This window comes from Schistocerca piceifrons, chromosome 4 (assembly GCF_021461385.2).
Source record: "Schistocerca piceifrons isolate TAMUIC-IGC-003096 chromosome 4, iqSchPice1.1, whole genome shotgun sequence".
In the NCBI taxonomy this organism is placed as follows: domain Eukaryota; kingdom Metazoa; phylum Arthropoda; class Insecta; order Orthoptera; family Acrididae; genus Schistocerca; species Schistocerca piceifrons.
Window position 1 is genome coordinate 259,244,780 of NC_060141.1, and position 21,538 is coordinate 259,266,317.

Here is a 21,538-nt window from a genome sequence, read left to right on the forward strand (position 1 = left end):
CTTGGTCCCTAGTTGGCTGGAACGAAGAAAGTAGAAAGTCAACAAAGGCGAGACCCTTTTGATTCTACTGTATGTAACAGTATCTGATCGGTTTAAGGATGTGGAAGGGTATAAAGGATTCTAAAGTCATTGTTTGTCGTTCGTTTGCCTTCCGAAAAACAAGGAAAAAACTGAAATTAATTTCGCCTCGAATGACTCGTTTCTTTTTGTGAATTCCGAGGATGCTGGCGATGTACTGCGTATCACACGGGCGCGACACGGATGTATGTCTGGCTGTTTGTGTAAACTCTTCCAGCAGGGCGACGGCGCGTCATTCAACTCCTCGTCGAAGGCGGGACTATAACCACGGCTAACGCCTTACGAGGCAGCGACGCTGCTCTTGATAAACGGACCGTCATATGGGTAGTTCCAGTTTACGGAAGAGCAAACCCCATATCGTGTTGAAACGTCCCCTTTGTACAATTATACAGGACTGTGCTTAACCTGACACACAATATTTTTAGCGCAACGCAATCTGACTTTCAAAAATCCCTACAAAACAATGGCCCTGACTAACATTAACCTATACCTTTCACAAATCACTTACCTCACCAAAAATCTTCGTTACTCGAACTACTGCAAAACAGTGAGCGCCACTACTGCCAGCTAAATAAAAGATTCAAACTACGGAAGGCACTAACTACTGATAGGCATAGTTAGGAAATAAAAGATTTTAGTAGAGAACAAACAATGTATTTACCTTAAGAGTGTTGAAAAATCATAATATACATAACAGATCATGACATCCAGTCTTACAAATTTCCAAACTCCGCCATCTCTCTCCCCACATCCACCACTGCTGGCGGCTCACCTCCAACTGCGCAACGCTACGCGCTGTTAACAGCCCAGCTGCCGCTGCCCAACACTACAATGGCTGACAACAATGCAAACTAGCCACAGACTGCACACAGCACAGCCAGTGATTTTCATACAGAGCGCTATGTAACGTTGCCAATAAGAAAACATAAACAGCCTACTTACAGTGTAAGACGGCTGACATTATTCTGTAACTATATAATTGCGTTGTCTGTCGAGAGATAATCACGAAGTTACAATTGTTACGTTGAAAAAGTAACAAAATTAGTTTTTGAGGGTACTTGTCTGCAGGCTTGATGTACACTCAAATCTTCGCATCAGACAAACGTAGCACGCTACTGCAGGAGGTGCGCTACGGTACGTTGGTGTGGCGATCTCAGTGTGTATTTGGACCGCTGACAAATGAGAAATTAATTGCATAACGTGTCTTAGGCTATACTTACAACTTTGAATTTTTCCACGTACTTAACTGCTTCTTGAGATCTCTACAGCAGAGATGGAACTGATCTACGTTTATACTCAGCAAGCCACCTTACGGAGTGCGGCGGAGGTGCTTCTGGTACCATTATCCGAATCACTCCCTTTCCCCTTCCCTGTTTGTCTGCACAATTGGCAAATGCCACGTGGGAAGTTTGACAGTTGGTAAAACTGAACATTAGCTCTAATTTCTCCGATTTCTCGATGTAGTCATTTCGCGAGGTGTATGTGTCAGAAAGTAATATGTTGTCCGACACTTTCTGGAACTTACTCTCTCGAAATTTCAAGAGCTAACCTCTCTCTTGGAACCCCCGCCACTGGAGTTCGATGAGCATCTCTGTAAAGCTCTCTCGTGGACTAAACTACCCCATGACGAAACAGTTGAAATCTGTTCTATCTTTTTGAATGGCCCGGTATTAAAAAGGTTGCTGCTCCATCATCAACAATGTTGAAACTGAAAAAGAAGAAAGTTTTTGTTTCAAGTACTATTAAAACTGAGGCACTACGTTCTATTTGTGATAATAAAAGTACAGGAATACATCAGTAGTGTTTTAATCAGTAAAAATGTAGTCAAGGAAAGTCATTTCTTATATGTTTTTAATTTTTTTTACAAGAGAACAGCAGAATGGTGACCTTTCTGCAATTCCTTGCAATCTTCGAGCGAAAGACTGTCCTGTACCCAACGACGTCGTCGTCAGCGAACGATCTTACAGTGCTGCTGGTCTTTTACATAAAAGATTTATTCGTGTATTTAAAACATTCGTGGTCTTATTATGCTTCTTTTGCCACACTCAGTATTAATCTCGTTTCAGTTATAACACGGAGGATGATCGGAAAGTACCAAAGGGTATTTTTTTTTGTCCCCTGGTATTGCATCTGGAATGTTGACCGACGATATAGTTTGAAGTTTGCGCTGCAGGAGGTATTTTGTTTCCATATGCAGCTCCAGCGAGAGAATCCTGAACTACGAAACAGACATGGCGCGCATGTTATTGTCGTCAACTTATGAAGAGCAGCGGTAGTCGATACTTGTGGGTCAAAGGGCATAAACCGAGTGAAATTTACAGGGACATGCGTGCCATGTGTGGGGACAAATGTATGGAACGTAGCCATGTGGTGTGCATTCTCCCAAGAGGGCCTTGTGAACCTTCGTGCCTTAGTGATTCCACACGCTCCGGTTGGCCGGTAACAGATGCAACCCCGCAGGATATCGGAGCCATTGAGGCAGCAATTTTGAACAACTGGCGTGTGCAGCTGCGAACCTTGCCGCAGCAGTTCAACATTTCGTATGGTGTAGTATGAGATACTGTCCATGACACGATGAAATGCCGTAAAGTTACTGGCCGCTGGGGTGCCTAAGGACCTGACAGACAACCACAAGGGCCGGCAGATGACAAGCTGGAATCATTTAACGCGTTACGCTGCAGAAGCACATGTCTTTCTGAAAGGAATCGTCACTAGTGATGAGTCATGGGCGTACTGCTACGCTCCCGAAACCAAGCAGTCCTCTATGGAGTGGAAACCGCTGGTTCCCCAGTACGAAAAAAATTCAAAGTGATTCACTCTCCTAGGAAAGTACTTATGACAGTGTTGTGGGATATACATGTTGTGTTATTGGCGAACTTTGCTGAACACGGAACCGCTGTGAATGCTGGAGCCTGTATTAAAACTTTGGTTAAGATTCGTCGTGTCCTTCACGACGAACGCCACAGCGTTAATGCTGACGGTGTCAAACTTCTTCCTGGCATTGCTCGCCCCTGCTTTGTTGCTCTGTTCGTGAAAAAAATCGCCAGTTTTGGGTGGGAGGTCTCCAGCATCCACCATACAGTGCGGACCGTGCGCGGTCGGACTTTAATCTGTTTACATGAAATGTATTCGCAGTTGCGAATATGGACAACCATCAGCTGTACTCGTATAATTCAGCCAGACCCAAACTTCGATATGTTGTCAGCTATGTCTCTACAACCTGTACTTGCACATCCTTTATTTATATTCCCGATTCTTTATTTATATTCCCGTACAGGGGAGACATTTTACTTGGAAGTCGTTCGCCCGGTGTCGGAGGATAAATACGATATTGGAGTGCATGCGTTATTCCGAATTACGATGCAATGATCCTTCAGACATATAAGCCGTGTCGCCGAAGTGCTTGTTCTTTCGGACCTGCATGCATGTGTAGTGGAACATTGCATCGTAATTCAGAATAACACAGGCACCGCAATATCGTATTCTGATCTGTTTGGTCCCGTGAAGAAATTCATGGCCGGCCAATGCTTTGCGACAGATGCAGAAGTGAAATCGGCAGTCCCGCAGGTGGCTGTAATCCAACCAAACGCATTTCTACGAACAGGGCATTTTGCAACGGTACAGTGATGGGAGAAATGTGTTGAGAACGTTGGTGAAATGTGTTGAAAACGTTGGTGACTAGAAAAGTAGGCAATATATATAAGTTCATTTGTGATTTCGTTTGTTACCTGTTAAAACTTTTTAGTAATAAAATGATTGTACGTGATTTTCCGATCTTCCCTCTGTTCCCACAGCCCGGGTACCGAAAAGTATTCAGTGCAAGACTGAGACGGTTCCAGCAGCCACCAGAACCCATCTTGGCCACCGTCCGCCCCCCGCGACGCTACTGCTCGCGCCATGGAACGTTCTGCTCGCGGCGCGGCCCGTTTTACTGTGCCGTAAACGACGCTATTTTACAATTAGTGTTATGCGCTGCCAGGTCCCCGCAGATTTACGGCAGGTAAAGCGAACCGCCACCGCTTCTGCGTCACGCATCGGTTTTATGGACTTATTTAACGGCCGGCCTTTACGGGCCTTCTCAGAAGTTATAGTAAACACGACGGCCGCGGTTGCTGACCTCTCTGCGCTCCCATTGGGGGCGAACTTGCTCAGGCGAGGAAACAACTGGGGGCGGACGCCCTCTGTCTTTAGTTTACTACCGCGGCTGTAGGTTATGAAAATTGTTTGAGAATCTACTGCCACAGATATCTCGTCCTTTTTTAGTTTAACCCTTTGATGATCAAAATTTATTTTGTATATGCTTGAAAAAAAAGTCAAAATCTGTCTGTTTTGTGTTTCCAAAAAAAAATTTAAACTGATCGATTTTGAAGTGAGACGCATGTATTCCACGAATCCGACTATATCTATGTTTTCATGTGAACATAGGATTTTCAGAGTTGAATTTTTAATTTTATATTGATTTTATCAGGATGGCAATTATGGAAAAAAGTATAACAAAACACATTTATTCCAAAACACATTTATTCTCCCGACAGTGAAAAACATGAAATATCACTCACAAGTTTTCAACATAACGTTTGAAGATGGGTTTTGACATACCACACACCAACGTTTTCTACATTGTGAAACCACACACCAACGTTTTCTACATTGTGAAACCACACACCAACGTTTTCTACACTGTGAAGTTTTCTGGGGCATATACATCCTGCTATATAAAATTTATGTACAAACCAGCAGAATTACTAAGGCGTGTAGTAATGTTTCAAAATAATGTCTATGATGATGTGTTAGAAGACGCAGTAAGTTACTTGTGACACTCTTGGGAGACGGTGATCTCTCTGATCGCTCACAGCCTTCTATCCCTGGTACGCAGTATTTTTCTCCAAGTTCCGAAAGCATCTCGCTACCTGCTATCACTGGACAATATGAGATAATAGACGTCCCAATACTGGAAACTGCATATTACTTTAGTGGGACATACGTATCGCTCCAACTACGAAAGGGTTAAGCGAGTTATTGATGAATACCTGTCGAAAGCTGTCTCTTCTTGACAGTGAAACTTGCTAAATGGGCATTTCGGCGTGGGATACGGTGTACAGATGTTTTCGTAGCACGGTAGCTCTCGCAAAAGGTTGCCAGTGATTATCAAGTAAGCTGAACAGCCTAAACGTTTGATTTTTCGAACTCTCTTCCACTCATGTTTATCATAAAAACCGTGGCGCGTATTCAAAATAATGGGGCTGCCTCATTTGGCACTGTATCGCACATTAAAAGGAAGAGGCTGATTAAAAATTTGGATCACCGCACGTCTTTCAGCATACGATATGTGACGCATTAAAAGATGAATTGTAAGGAAGTCCACGCCAAGCGACACATGGTTTCGTGTGTTCTCTCACTTTTCTGGGGCCGTTACGTAATAGTGTACTTCCGTTTGTTGAGTTTTCATTTTACCCACAACGTTTGGACGACAGTCCCAGCCATCTTTTTCAACTGCTGGGAGTTTCGCTGTTACGTGTACACGCTGCCTGGACGCCAGCCAGAAGACGACAACTGGGTCGGTCTTCCAACTATTGTGTGTCAAATGGAAACAACAACTCGGCAGAACACCCGGAAACACATTGTTGGATGGTTTCTTATCGTAGCAGTATGAATTACAGCGAGTTCGGCTTGAACTTAGTTAATTTCAAGTGCAGCTTAGAGTAATTTCTGCTGCTAGTACAGTATATATGAATTCTACAGTGTTTCACTACGAAATCCGATAAGTACGTTCCAGAAAATCGCAATATTTAGAGCTTTTAGAACTGATAGGAATCTTATGCATGTATAGATAATTCCACAACGGAATAAGGAAATACGTTCAACCCGATAGGTTCAAGATGAAATGTGGCATCGCCGCGATGCCTATGTAAAAGTGGCAGAGTAGAACATACGCTGTGTGTCTGTCCACTATTTCGAATTTGTAATAAATTTTACTTAACGACATGAAGACATGAAGTTGCAGCAACTGACCGCGACAATTCAGACTGATATTGCGAACATTCGCACAAGACAGCAGTCGCATCTGGTCTTTTTTCCCGCAAGACAGAAATTTCTCCAGAACTGCATGACATTTTTCGGAGAGTGAAATGCCGTTGATTTTATGTCTTTAACATACACAAGGCTTGCATCAGAATTTGCTATAGTTCAAAAGTCGGGAAAAAATGAAGTTGACATCGACATATCTGTAATTAAGGTTGCATATATAAAAAGGCGTCTATGTCTTTTTCATTTTATTTATTTGGTCTCCAGCCTCGGAGCTATTTAGGCAATTAGACATATTTAATGTCAATTTGATTTGTTTGCTCACCTTCTTTCTTAATTTCATACTGTCACTACAAGTAAGCCTATCGTATAAAGTTTTTTATTACAATACCAGAGAAGGAAAGTTGCTACTCACCATATAGTGGATATGCTGAGGCGCGATAGGCAGAATAAAAAGATTCACACAGTCATAGCTTTCGGCCATTAAGCCTTTGTCAGCAGTAGACACACACACACACACACACACACACACACACACACACACACACACAAACGCAACTTGCACACACGTCTGCAGTCTGAGAGCTGAAACTACACTGCAGTGTGTGTGTGTGTGTGTGTGTGTGTGTGTGTGTGTGTGTGTGTGTGTGCGTGTGTGTATGTGTGTCTACTGCTGACAAAGGCTTAATGGCCGAAAGCTATGACTGTGTCAGGCCTTTTATTGTGCCTATCGCGACTCAGCATCTCCGCTATATGGTGAGTAGCAACTTTCCTTCTCTGGTATTGTTACATTCCATCCTGGATTTTCCATTGTTTAAAGGTTTTTATTAGTATTATTGTTATTTGTTTCTCGTATGGTGTAGTCTTGTGCTGCACATCTTGTGTGTCTTTTAGTGAGGACTTACATACAATTTGCGTAGATAAAAAATTTCGACGTCGTTATCTACGAAAATACTTCCAGGTAACAGTGTAGGTCGGGGTGCCTGAGAGAGAGAGAGAGAGAGAGAGAGAGAGAGAGAGAGAGAGAGAGAGAGGGGGGGGGGGACTGTCAAGAGGTATGGCGAAGGTGCGGGTGTCTCAAATTGAAAATTTCGCCGTCCGGTGTAGCCGTGCGGTTCTAGGCGCTTCAAAAAATGGCTCTGAGCACTATGGGACTCAACATCTGAGGTCATCAGTCCCCTAGACTTAGAACTACTTAAACCTAAGGACACCACACACATCCATTCGAACCTGCGACCGTAGCAGCAGCGCGGTTCCGGACTGGAGCGCCTAGAACCGCTCAACCACTGCGGCCGGCTCTAGGCGCTTCAATCTGGAACCGCGTGACCGCTACGGTCGCAGGTTCGAATCCTGCCTCGGGCATGGATGTGTGTGATGTCCTTAGGTTAGTTAGGTTTAAGTAGTTCTAAGTTCTAGGGGACTGATGACCACAGATGTTAAGTCCCCTAGTGCTCAGAGCCATTTGAACCATTTTTTTGAAAATATTCATTTTGCCATAACTTTGTATAAACGGAATTTTAAAGTATTTTCGATGGTGTGATAGATGTTCGCTTCTTGGGCAGCATGTTGGCCACCCCTGTCGTAGGTTATTCGCAGTGTACGTCGATCAAGTTAATACATTTTGTTTTCGAGGGAGAATTTCCACGCGACTTAACTGAGTGTGGGTATTGTAGGTAGACTGATTCTTATCCGCAAAAACAGTGGCTCGAACTACAGACGAAGCGAAGAAGGCTTGCGGTGTTGATTTTTAGATGGAAACACACATTTATGATGGCAAGCAAACGTGCAAAACTGGCACTCTGCTGTGCAGTACGGAGTACTAAATTGTTACGTGGGAGGGGGGGGGGGGGGGGAGCGACAGGTGCAGCAGAGAGCATAGCGAGCCGCCACACAAGTCTGTATTTGTCGTCGCCACGGCTCCAGTTTCTAAAGCAGGCCTGCAAAAGGCGCCCCTTGTCCTGAGACGTGACTCGACTGCTCATTGCCGCTGGCCAAGAGGGGAAGGGGGCGATGGAGTCTGCAGTTAGAGCCGGTTGCACAGCCCCCCGTCCCCTTCCGTCAACACACACACACACACACGCACACACACACACACACACACACACACACACACCTCACCTTTTAATGGAGAGTGGGATGTTTACGGAGGGATAGGGTGTCTGCATGGTGGCGGTCGTAATGCCCATTGGCCTCCTGTTAATCCGGTCGCTTGCAAAAGGAAGACGTTGCCTATGAACAGCTTTGCCCTCGGCATGCTGCCAGCGCGGGCGTCTGCGGAGCTCGTTCGAATGCAGCCGGCGTTGCATTAGCGATGCGTGTATGCGACTGTCGTTCTCGCTCCGGATATAGAGCGGCGATTTGGCAGAGAGGCGGCGTGCACTGCTGTTTCTCCCCACTAATATAGCACGGGGCGCCCGGAATCGTCGACCTGCCGCTATTTCTGGCCCAAGTGCGGCTGCTGAATGGTGACCAGTGGTACTATTCCTGGCCGCGGGCTGCAGTCTGGCAGCTGGCGCGTGGGCGCGTGCCGACTGCTACTCTGTATTGCGCCGCTACTCTGCAGTCTGCCTTCCTCTCCAGGATTGTAGGCTGGATGAACTAGTTACATTGCCCAGTCGCCTTAATGTTACCCACATTTTGCACCTCGGATAGATAGCTGTGATATGTCCAGGAAGAGTCAGTAAGATTCTGGAACGTATCGTTAGATATGCGGGGCCATGCCGACCACAATGCCGTGACCAACTGCGCTAGGTTTCTCGGTTGAGGATCCATGGCACGTACAGCCAGGTTGAGGTGATCCCAGTGATTCTCAAATGAGTTAAAATCCGGGGAGTGTGGTGGCTCGGAGAGTACAGTGCTCTTCGAATCACGCACATACACTGCGTACGGTGTGACACGTTGCATTGTCCTGCTGGTAGATTCCAACGTGCCGAGGAAAAACAAATTGCTTGTAGAGGTGAACGTGGTCCCCAAGTATCGATGCGTGCCTTCCATAACGACGAGATCACTCAGGGAATGTCACGAAAACATTCCCCAGACCATAACACTCCCTCATCCAGCTTGGACACTTCCGACGATTGTTGCCTCGTGTTTGCTTTCAGACATTTCACGACGATGGAGCATAAAACATGATTGATCTGAAAACGCCACCTGTCGTCGCTCATTGTAAGTCCAGTATTGGCGTTCAAATTCCATCTTTCGTCGCCGATGAACAGCAGTCAGCATGGGTGCATGAACCAGACGCTTGCTGCGGAGGTCCATACACACCAACGCTCGCTGAACGGTCGTTGAGGAGACACTGTTCGTAGCTCTGTCGTCTACGGCCCGTGGTGCACCGCTGTTGCCTCGGCACCGGTTTTGGATAGCGCCATTTTGCCATGCGCGGTGTTCAAAATGGTTCAAATGGCTCTGAGCACTATGGGACTTAACTTCTGAGGTCATCAGTCCCATAGAACTTAGAACTACTTAAACCTAACTAACATAAGAACGTCACACACATCCATGCGCGAGGCAGGATTCGACCTGCGACCGTAGCTGTCACGCGGTTCCAGACTGTAGCGCCTAGAACCGCTTGGTCACCTAAGCCGGCTCCATGCGCGGTGTATTTTAACCACTACTGCACGCGAACAGTTTATAAACTCAGCACTTTCAGAAACGCCTCAACCTTTGACCCAAAAGTCAAAGATCATGCCCTTCTGGACGTCAGATAAATCGCTCCGTATCTGCATTTCGATTACTGCACTGTTTTCTGCGTCCCCCGACAAGCTTTGTTTACCCAGTGCTGCTAGTGCTGCCATCTGCCATCCATGTGTGGTTATTGTACGTTGACGTCGAACATAGGCGGTGGTCACATTAATATGAGCGGACTGTGTACATACTACTCAAAAATCAACCAGACTGTAACATTGGATTCAATGCAAAACGAGTAAATGTGCAGTCTCCTCACACCACACCGGTGTTACTTATGTTTTAATGTTTGACCTTTTGAAGAACATTATGTTTTATATATTAACGTATGACTTGAGCAACTCAGCTCTTAAATCACTGTACATCTTTGACGATATGTTCTTCATGTAATTACCTTACCTTCTGATGATGTCACCCTTAGAGGTGACGAAACCTGGTCAAGGTATATAGAAAACCTATGCAACCGGTTGGCTGATTTTTTTTACATATTTTTCAAAAAAATGAAACTACCATATGATTCCAGAAATCTTTTCAGGTCTCGAACAAAATGTTATTCGTCGCTTCAGACTACGTATTTACAAATATATAAAACGAGTAACTTTTTTTTTTGCTTTCATTGTATCCTCTGTAATGTTATTAATCTACAGGTGTAATGCCGGATTTTATCAAAATAGTTTGGTATGACACCTGTATGAGAACTTCGAGATTGTCGTAATTCGTTGTGGAATTTTCACTAAATGTGCTGAAAATGTCCGTATGGAACGACAGCATGTCGCACGCTCGAATGATCTGGGAGTTTCAGGAGTACCACCTGTTTCTTACGTGAACCCAGTAGATCTTAGTTGTTCATATGCTCTCGCGAATCGTCTCCCCTGTTTGTCTCAGTTGCTGAAGTTTTGGTAATGCTTTGTCCTGTTTAATATGGACAACTTTGCTGTGTTACAAACCCTTAAAGATACTAAAAAATGCTTCTGAGAGATGTTATTACGCAAACAGACGATTGTTTTACCACACCGTATTTGCAGGTAACCACTTTTTATCGACAGAGACATCGAGACAGCTATGATTTTATAAGGGAAAATACTTTTTATTAACTGATTTCGAGCGCACTTGAAATGTTGAGTTCAGTGATAATTTGCCTGTTAAAGTTTCAATTGGAAAAATTTAAGCGTCATATTGTGTTGCTACCTCATTTTCGCTTTGCGTTTGTCGAGTTCAAAGCCTTTGCAGGAAGTTTAGCGAAATGAATTGGGTTTGGGAACAAAACGGGCGATTTATTCAGTAACGGACGCCGGGTGTATTTGGGAGTAGCGCCTAACCACTCCCCGTCGCACGGCGTTTGGCGAGTAATCTGGTATGAGCGCGGAGCGCTGCGGAAATGACTCGCGTTAAGCTGCGTTGGGCGAAATCTAATCGGCGCTCTGGCTGCTGGATAATGACGCCCGGAATACGGCATTTGTCCACGCAATTGCGTGGCGCCGAATCATTCGCCTGTTGCACTGCATGTGCGCTGTTGTCCAGCCGGAAACGCTGCACGCTCCCAGGTGGACAGAACAGCTTCAGCGTGCGAAGAACTGAACAGAACTGAAAATTCGGTATTGCACGTGTCTCCGCGGTTCTCATTTGCTGGCTACCAGTCTCTTCACATTTCACATGTGGCCATTCTCTCTCTCTCTCTCTCTCTCTCTCTCTCTCTCTTTCACTACTACATGTTTTTTGAGCAGATTTTCAAAGAGGATACTGGTGTTCTTTTTTTTCCAGTATTCAACCAGGCAGCGAACGCTGGTTGGAATAAGTTTTCTTTTATATGTTTGTTTCATTTAATATTTTGATTCTGTGTGTCCTGAATCGGGGACGGTCAAAATTTTTCAATCTTTATTCGATTTCCACGTTCATCACAGGAAATAACAAATAAAAAATTGGCTTGGAAGGAAACAGATATAGCTGAAAACCGGTTGTTTCAAGGATAGTCGCTATCCCTACGTTGCAGTACCATTTGCACTTCGGATAAAAGCCTGCGCGGATGCGGATATCCGCCAGAAATCTTAGTCTACGGAATGTAAATTACGAGGTCCAACATCACGAAATGAAAACTTGGTGAGGCGCAAGTCTGTTCCGGTTTACGGATCGGGTTGAAGTAGTCTGCAGAATTTTATCACATGCGGATAAGGAACGTGCGGATGCGGATAATATTTGTCTCATCCAAGCAGAGCTCTTCCTGTAACTAACGCAGCGCCATGCCCGGTATAAAAAGAGGCGGGCTGTTCATACTTCACGTTGCCTAACTGACGAAACACCGACTGCAAGAAAATTTTGATTCATTGTTAGTTGAGTCAGATTTGACAACTTAAGAGTTGTTTCTCTGTGGTAAGTATCTTGCTACACGGTGACTATGAGGACTGTTACATAATTTCGGCCCAACAGGTGAGTCCCTTGGGTTGTTACCGCAGGCAGTAGTCACACAGAGCCAGGCGACTGTCAGTCAGCGGCGACAGGATTTTGTGCGGGCGTGAGCTACGTTCAAGAAGCCGGCCGCGGTGTGTAAACGCGTGTCGCTATCGGACTAGAGTGGTGTTCACTATTAATACCCTGCGCGAGGTAACAGCCAAGCAAATCGCCGCTGACCCTGTCCACCTGCCATTAATATTGCAGGCGTCGCTAATTGCGCACGCCCCATTGTGTTGGGCGTTGTCGCGTGTTCCCTGGGACACTGCGAGGAGCCGCTGCCGCTAAGCAAAGCTGCGTCGCACCGTTTTGCACTGCAGGCATTAGCGTGCCGATGGAAGTCAGTGTACGCCTATGCTCAGTACATTCTAGTAATTTTCTTATAATACAGTAGTGAAGGTAGACGTTGAATGTGCCGAGAATTCCAAATTTCACCCATTACCTCTTACCACGGACAATGCAGTGCTCGACGGCCTTCGCGTAACGACCGACAGGAGCGGCGTTTTCTTAAAAGTTGTCAGTGCTAACAGACAAGCAACAATGCGTGCAGTAACCGCATAAATCAATGTGGGACGTATGGCGAACGTATCCGTTAGAATAGTGCGGCGAAATTTGGCGTTAATGGGGCTGTGGTGGCAGACCTTTGCACGACATCGCCTGCAGCGCCTTTCCTGGGCTCGGGACCATATCGGTTGGGCCCTAGACGACGGAAAAACCGTGGCCTGATGATATGAGTTCCGATATCTGTTGGTAAGAGCTTACAGTCGGGTTCGAGTGTGGCACGGACCCCACAAAGCCATGGGCAAGCTGTTAACAGGGCACTGTGCAAGCTGGTGGTGGCTGAGTAATGGTGTGAACTGGTTTTTCATAAAATGCACTGGATTCTGTGGTCCAACTGAACCGATCATTGAGTGGAAGTGCATATTCACCAACAAAACGTCACCAAATAGCCGTATATTCCTGGTGTGCTCAGTTGTTGTCAAGTTCCACAAAAAATTCACGGAATCCAGGAGTTGATGGCTCCATTCTTGCATGTATCGACCTATCTGATGCTGTATACGTGGAGTGCTTAGGGGCCTGAAGATTGCGTTAATGAGATGCCGAAACTGGTTGTCTAACTAAAATTACTTCTGAAAATATACACCTGTTTAGCGTCATTTGTTTCGTAAATATATGTCCAGCCGCAGTCCCTTATCCACAACGGCTCAACAGAAAGGGAAATAGTTAAGTTCGGCTAATTGGACATCATGTGCAGCAATTCATGGACTTCGAGTTCCCAAACAACGATGTAATTTTTATGGATGACAGTGCATCCTGCCACCAGGACACAGTTGTTCGTGATTGGTCTGATGGATAGCCTGGACAGTGCAAGTAAATGAGTTTGCCACCCAGATCGCGCGACGTGAATCCCATCGAACGTTTATAAGACGTAATCGAGAGGTCAGGCAACACTCTCGCAATTACGGACGGCCATAGAGCTAGTATTGCTCAGTATTTCTGACACGGAACGTCCATCGAGTTGTTGAGTCCATGCCACGTCGAGTTGCTGCACGATGCCGGGCAAAAGGTGGTCCTCGCAATCCGAGCTTTTGCATGCATTCCTAATTACCTCGTCGTTTACCAAACGACATACTGTAACAACTCTCTCTCTCTCTCTCTCTCTCTCTCTCTCCCTCTCCCTCCCTCCCTCCCTCCCTCCCTCCCTTCCTTCCTTCCTTCCTTCCTTCCTTCCTTCTTCCTTCCTCCCTCCCTCCCCCTCCATCCCTCTCTGTCTACTGAACAAGTGCTCGTAGCTCTTAAGGTATACATTTTACAGCCGATGTTTACTAGACAATTTTTTCTTGTTTTGCTGCATACATCATCTTCCCAAAGTATCAAAAGCGAAAAACCTGCAGTGGAAGTTATTTGATTCACAGTATCGAACGTGAAGTAGTGCTCGTAGCTATTAAGGTATCCATTTTGGAGTCCGCGTGTAGTAGACTTTATGATGTAAATGTACTTTCGTTTTCTTTCTTCGTGACTGGGGTTCATAGAAAACACCTAGATTTTCGCTGCGTTATATGAGTTGCTTATTTTCTAGCTTCTGCTGTAATGGACCCAGTAAGGAACGTTGCAATTTTGCACTCTTTTTTGACAGCACACCACACGTCAGGAATGTTGTGTATCAACCGCTACACAACGTGACGTGTGGACATTTAATTTGGTAACCAGTGAGACTTACAGACAACTTCATACACAACTAGATTTTTATAGAGCTGTGTTTTTCTAACTACTCCTTTGGTTTATTTCTATTTAACACTGTAGACGTAACTTTGGTATTTTCTTCTGGGTTGTCATCAACGGTTATGGCTTTCTTTCATCTGTGTATTTGTATAGTTGTGTTGAGCTTTCTTGCTTTACCGAACTTCAGAATGTGTGAACGCATAATTGCGTGTCAGTATGCCAACATCTTTAATATTTCACATTTAAGTGTACATATCACATTATTGTCGTTTTAAATGTTTAGATGTTTATAGTAGAAACAGTGTATCGCTTTGCTAGTTACGTATAGTGTCATTACCATTATTATTATTATTATTATACACTTTCGTGGGTAGTATATGGATACTACTAAATACATATTCAAGAAATGTATGGTCTAAGGAGTGTTCAACTGAAAAGGTACGAAATGCTGTAACAAGCAAACCGGTTGATAATGGCATATGCCGCTATGAGACTTCTAGGAACGCGGATGTAGTGTCCGGCGTGGTTGTGCGCGTGCGTCATCTCTTCCAAAAAAAATTCGAAGCTGTGCTCTCGGCAGGCAAAGTGATAGTCACAGTCTTTTTCGACGTCCGAGGTTCGATACTCATCGAATTCCTCTGAGCGCAGAAAAAGCAGGAACTGGGACCTGTATTCTGAGACACTCCATAGCGTACGCAAATCTATCGAGGGGAAACGGCCTGGACTCCTCACGGAGGGAGAGATACTGGTCGTCTGTAACGCGCGTCCGTACGTCTCCATGGTAACACCAAGTGTAATGGCCACGTTCAAGTGGGAGTAACTGAGCGCGGACATGCAGCCCTTCGAATTCGATGTGTTTGGTCCGCTAAAAAAACGTCTCGAAGCGAAGCGCTTCAACCCGGATGACGGAAAGAGGAGTGGTTCCTGTCGCAGCAATAGAAATTCTGGGAACAGGGACTGATTCGGCTTGTGAAACAGTGGAGTAGTTGTGCTCAAGCCTCTGGTGGTTACTTTTGGATAAGGACTTAAAAAATACCCTTTTGTGTTTTTTCGTACCTGTTCTTATGAACACCCCTCATATATTGGTAACATAGACAGTAATTATACACTGATAGATATTTTTTTCTGCGTGCGTCGAAGCTATTAATTGTTAGTCTACAACTGTCAGCCGAGAATATTCCCATCACTATACTACAGCGCGGCAAATGTACTTTAATGTCAGATGTAAACATTCTAACCCACTGCATAGAACGTGCTCCATAGCTGAGTAATAGTCACTTTGAATCACATTGCATTTTAAAATACACTGTTTAAAAAAAAAGTATGTGGCGAACTGTCTCCCTTTGTTATCCTTAGAATTACGTTTTTCATCCTTGTACAACCGAGCATCTGATCTTTATTTACGTCAACATCGATAGAGTTTTGAATCTTCAACATCTTCCGTCCCCTCTCTTCATTTTGCTGTTTTCCATAAACTGATCTAAAGCGAATTTTCCCAGAACAGCACATACTGCTGCCCAGACGGTAATGACCTCGCTATTGATGGTCTGGTAAACCTTAATCTTCCTTTCCCAAAACCTTTCGGACCTAGTGTAGAGTGCGTGCGAGACTATACTTAAGTTTTGGCGTAAGAGTCTCTTATCAGTACATGTTACCATCTTTTTCTTCGATAATGCCTTAGGTGCCCTTATCTGCCTCCAGTAATACTCTGTTCAAGTGTGTATGTAGCAAGATAGACATAAATATCCACTGACAGGACTAAAGTCATGCTATAGCATTGTTGAAATAGCACCAAATGAAATTTATTTTAAGACACCTGAATTTAGGTTTATTGCCACTGAAGGCAGCAGTGAATTCTTTAAGGCTGTCGACGTTAAAATACATTCAACGTTATTTGGCTGTCGGCATCCACCGTGAGCAGAATAGACGTATACACCAGAGCACTGTGAAGTCAGCAATGACTTCGTGGGACGCGCGAACGGTACACACATGGAAGTGCCTCATTTCAGACCCGATGACATTATGTCACTCATTGGAACAAGTGGATACGTGTGTCTCAGTTTGAAGACTGTTGGTAGAGATGAGTCTGAGACGACGAACGAGTTGTGTGTGCCGTATTATGCGACGCAACGGGCGCTAGTTCTAAAGGAAACTGTGCGAAGCTGCTAGATGTTCCCCGCTTGTCTGGGATCTCCCCTCTTCGCTATATATGGTTGGATCTCTATATAGCCTTCAAATATCAGAGATGGTAACTGTTTTGGAAGGCCATTGCTGTATCATTGGCGCACCTTTAAACAGTTACACTATCAAATCGATCCAGAGCTGTGCTCACTGGAAAGAGGATAGTGTTTTGTAAACATTATGAGGCGTCCACATCAAAATCTACTCGTTATTCAAACGTTCTTTTCGTACGTACTCGAATTGTATCGCATCACTTGCGACCGCTGCAAGAATTATCTCTGCTGTGTGCGACGCGCGAGACAAATTATACGACTTGTTGATCGGAAACGATTATTTTTGGTCGCGATTAATCTTTTACTGTATTACACTATCAGATACGTCTGAAACAGTGTCACCGACCTCGTTTTGATGCGTGACACAGAGCTAAATTTCTGTCTGCTGCAAGGTCAATCATTAAAAGTCTTGTTGCTATCTAACTACTCTCAAGAAGATACAAAGAGTCGACCGCTGGGCTAGAAAATGCCGCTGGCTCCTCACGGTTTCCACTGTTAATCTCCACAAAGTGAAACAGGATAAGAGTTTAATTCATTGGGGAAAAGGCCATAAAACCCACTACAATTTCCAGGGAAAACGTGAAATTTACTGGTTTCATTTAAATCTCGCCAAGTCCGCTTCGTTTATTGATCACCAACCAGAGGCAACTGCGGGACCCCTGATGTGATGTACATAAGGCCCCGCCTACACAGCATGTTCACGCTCAAACGCGACACTCGCTTATAAAAACTGGATAATGACCAAACACAATATCACGCCTGCGCACTGAACTCCTCTTTCGATTCTTGTCGTCTTTCAGCATTTCAAAAGAAGAAATGATGATCAATCGAAATTGAAACCTCCGTCCTAAGTGGACGCACGACTTTGTCTCCTATACCCAAAAAGGGCTGCCGACAGAATCCCCGATTCTACGATATTCAGATCGCTCGACGAAAATATTTTACTCCCAGGCATTTCTGCCAGTCAGAATCCGACGTAGAATGAATGCAATTTAATTGGGCACTTCCTGCTCCCGCTAATAGCGCTTTGCTGCAAAGAACTACTTCCCGTCCGGGGTTTTCAGGAGAGTATTTCGTATAAGTATCGAGCAACACCCACCACCAAGAAAAAATTACCTGTCATTGAGCCAGTCACATAAGCCGTCACGCCAACCTATTTAAGAGGCTGAGGGACAGAGCGGCCCTTCACTTCCAGTCGGGAGAAAGCCTCCTTCCCCTACATACCGGAAGCTGGCTCTGGCGTATGCAATAGCCGCAGGTCTAGTACAGGCGGGCTGCAGGGAAACATGTTACAGTTACGTGTCCGTTTACCATACGTCCAAACTCCGCCAACAAGTGCCAGGTGTGAAGGCCTCAGTCCTATGGCATGACGCTGGTCCTGTCCGCGGCAGGTGTTTGGCGGTGCGGTGCGGTGAGGTGAGGGTGTGTTGGTTTGCAGGGGCTAAGATGTCGGAGGAGGTCGGGCCGCGCGGGCCTGGGCTGCGCTCACTCGACGGCTCGCCGGCGGACGCGTGCTGCGCATGGCTGCCCCAATGAGAGACAACCCGCTCGACGGCGGCCACCGAGCTAAGGTGGCAGACCCCCGGTCAGCAGCGCAGCAGCAGGCGGCCAAGGCGGCCGATCAGGCGGCCAACAACTTCGAGTACGACGATAATGAATGGGACATCGGCATCGGCGACCTTATCATAGACTTGGATGCCGATATAGAGAAGACGAACGAGAAGGGGGCGGCAGGGGCGGCGTCGGCGGTGGGGGGCGGCACCGGAACCGGGGGCGGCATGTCCGCTGCGGCGACGGCAGGATCGCAGGCGGCACAGGCTGGCGGCGGAGGAGGCGGTGGCGGCGCGGCCGCGGCCGGCAAGGGCGCCAAGATGGCTGTCGAGCACTCGGCCACGGTCGACAAGGGGCTGAAGATGAAGATTAAGAGGACCAAGCCGGGCACCAAGACGTCGGAGGCCAAGCACGAGATCGTCAAGCCCGGCGAGCAGAACGGCGGAGAGGCCAGCGACGGTACCGGAAGCACCAACGGCGCCGCTACCCCCGTGGGCGGCGCGGGAGGTGGGGGCGGCGGCAGCAGCAAGAAGGCCGCCCAGGGTCAGCAGACCGGCGGTGGCGCCGGCGGAGGCGGCGGGGGGCGGCGGCAGCAAACGCGGCTCTAGCGGCCACCGGCGCGACAAGGCGCGCGACAAGCACGGCGGCGGGGGCGGCGCCGATAAGGGCAGTAAAGCCCAGCAGCAGCAGGCAGCACCTCCCCCGGCGTCGACGCCGTCGCCCGCGCCGCCCCCGCAGCAGCAGCAACAGCAGCAGCAGCAAGCTGCGCCGCAGCAGCCGGAGCTGAACGGCTCGGTGCGGTCCCCGGCTGGTCCGGCGACCGTTGGCCTTCCGCCCCCGACGCTGGCGCAACAGCCGCCGCAGCCGCCCCCGCAGCAACAAGCGCCGCCCCCGCCACCGCCGCAGCAGCAGCCGTCCCCACAGCCGCCGCCGCAGCAGCAGGCGACGCCGCCCCCGCAGCCGGCGCAGCAGGCGCCCTCGTCCGCGGCGACGCGTGTCGTGTTCCCCGGCCCCGGGCCCGGTCCCCCGCTGCTGGCCGCCGCCCCCGGTCCGCCCCCGCCCACGTCGCCAGCGCCGGTAATGCTGGCGCCCACCCTCACCCCCGTGAAGAGCGGCTCGCCGCCCGTCCACGACGGTATCGATGACTGCTCGTCACCGCCTCCGGCCAAGAAGCTCAAGACTGAGCCCAAGGTAAGCGACTGTTGCATGTCTTGCCTCCGCGAGAGGCGCTCGCAAATTGCAGTCGACCGTGTTAAGTTGGTTCTCTAATGTCGGCCAGCTTTAGTGGTTATGCAACCTGAAGTAGTTAATTAAGTAGGCTATGTTATCTAGATTTTAACAAATATTCACTGTATCATCATCATGTTTCCTGCTATGTTAGCAGGAGGTCCTTTGAGTCTCCATTATTGGCAGTCCCTTACTTCCTTCTTAATGCTGCTGTATGTATATGCTACCATCCAGCATATCGTCCACGATTTCAAATCTCTTCCTCCTTCACGTCGCTGCTTCCTTCCAGACATCCTTCTAAGGCTAACTTACACGTCCTCATCCTTAATGTAAGTACTATGAAATTCCTCTTCCTTCTTTTTCGTACACTCTGTAGTGCTGTTCTCCCTCCCTGTCTCTCCCTCCCTCCCCCCCCCCCTCTCTCTCTCTCTCTCTCTCTCTCTCTCTCTCTCTCTCTCTCTCTCTCTCTCTCTCTCTCTCTCTCTCTCTCTCTCTCTCTCTCTCTCTCTCTCTCTCTCTCTCTCTCTCTCTCTCTCTCCCCCTCCCCCTCCCTCTCTCTCTTTCGCCTCCCCCCAGAACCTCTTCAGCTTTCACCTCAGCCGTCCAATTTTTTTTCAATTTGTCGCCATGTCTACGTCTTAAAAGCCTCCAAATCTTTCAAGATCTTTCTTCATTATTCGTGGTGTATTGCAACATTATTATCCTCATATGTTTATGTGCAACAGAGCACATTTGTGTGTGTGTGTGTGTGTGTGTGTGTGTGTGTGTGTGTGTGTGGTGAAGCATCTTCTTTTCTCAGATTGAACTCTTGTTACCTTCTGCTGTGTTCTAGTTTGTGAAAAGAGCGTAAAGATATGTTGCTCACTTCGTTTTGCAGTGTAACATTCGGCAATGAAAAGCCACTTAATGTGAAATACGCAGGCTGCGACTGGCAGTGCATTACATGGTCGCTCCATCTCCTCACAGTCTTTACTTCGCAGAGCTAGTGAAATTGTACTTAGGCGAAAGTCCTTAGACTTCCCATTAAAACCCCGTGCAACACGTCATCTTTCTCATTACTAACTCTGAACCGTCATACCATAAAACTCAGAAGCTGTCTAACGGTGTTAAAAGATTGCCCTTCGTATCCTTGTCGCCAGCACTACTTCGTTATTTTCAAAGGTTCCGTAACAATGAGTAGTTCACAGGTTAGGTAATTCATACTGTTTGTGGCACATGCGAATCCTAGTGGTTACATATCTGTATACGAGTTATTCATAAGAGCACAGCGAGTCGTCGGTGCTTTCAGGTGCTCTCGAACTGCACCCAGATATGAATCCGAACGGTTTGAGGGAACATGCTTGGCTGGAGAATCCCCGTTGCTCAACTCTTTTCCTGGCAAGCATTCTTCTTGTTTAGACAGCTCAGGAAATTACAGATTCGGTCAAAACAAGTTAGTGAGGAGGTAAAACGTGCAACACAATGCGTTAAATGCTCTAAATAAGGAGAGTAAAATCGGTCCAAAGCACAGGCGATTTTCCATAATCAGTGTTCTGGTGCGAGTAGCGTTAATGCCGTAGTAATTTACTGATCACACTAATTTAAATGAGATATTTTCCTTAAAGTCTGGTTCAAAATTGCTACGGCTGCAGAATTTAGGCCTTAAGACACTTCGAAGTAACATTGGTTTGCTGTTTGTCCATCAAAATTCCGCGATTCCAATTGTTGCCGTCCTAATCTGTCGCATGTGTTGTACTGGAAGCATGCTACTTAGCGGAGTACTCTTGAATACACACGTCATATTTATGATTAGAACTTCTAACTAAGACCATTGGACGTCACTAGGTTAAAAATCACGTATGATGGTAAAACACTGTTACACTCCAGTATAGGTGTACACTAGGCTAAAAATCTTGTGCAGTAGTAGAACAGTCACACTCGAGGTCTAAGCTTGACTGAGCGAGTGGTTAACGCTCTCTTGCGGAAATTAATTTTTTCATTGGTGAAATGATTTTATTGTTTTCAAAATAATTTATCTTCTGGTACAATCACTGTAATTTTAATTGATAATGTGGTTTCCTCAGTGGCCA

The 21,538-nt window shown here is 46.6% G+C and overlaps 1 protein-coding gene across 1 annotated transcript in view; it reads left to right on the plus strand.

The window, feature by feature from the left end:
- The window catches only part of LOC124795771 (zinc finger protein 608), a 295,215-nt gene that overhangs the window by 167,960 nt on the left and 105,717 nt on the right, over window positions 1–21,538 (plus strand). The window contains exons 2-3 of the mRNA XM_047259854.1: window positions 18,130–18,844; window positions 18,882–19,433. Of these exons, the coding sequence (XP_047115810.1) occupies window positions 18,212–18,844; window positions 18,882–19,433 (1,185 nt within the window). The 5' untranslated portion in view covers window positions 18,130–18,211. The remainder of the gene's footprint in view (window positions 1–18,129; window positions 18,845–18,881; window positions 19,434–21,538) is intronic.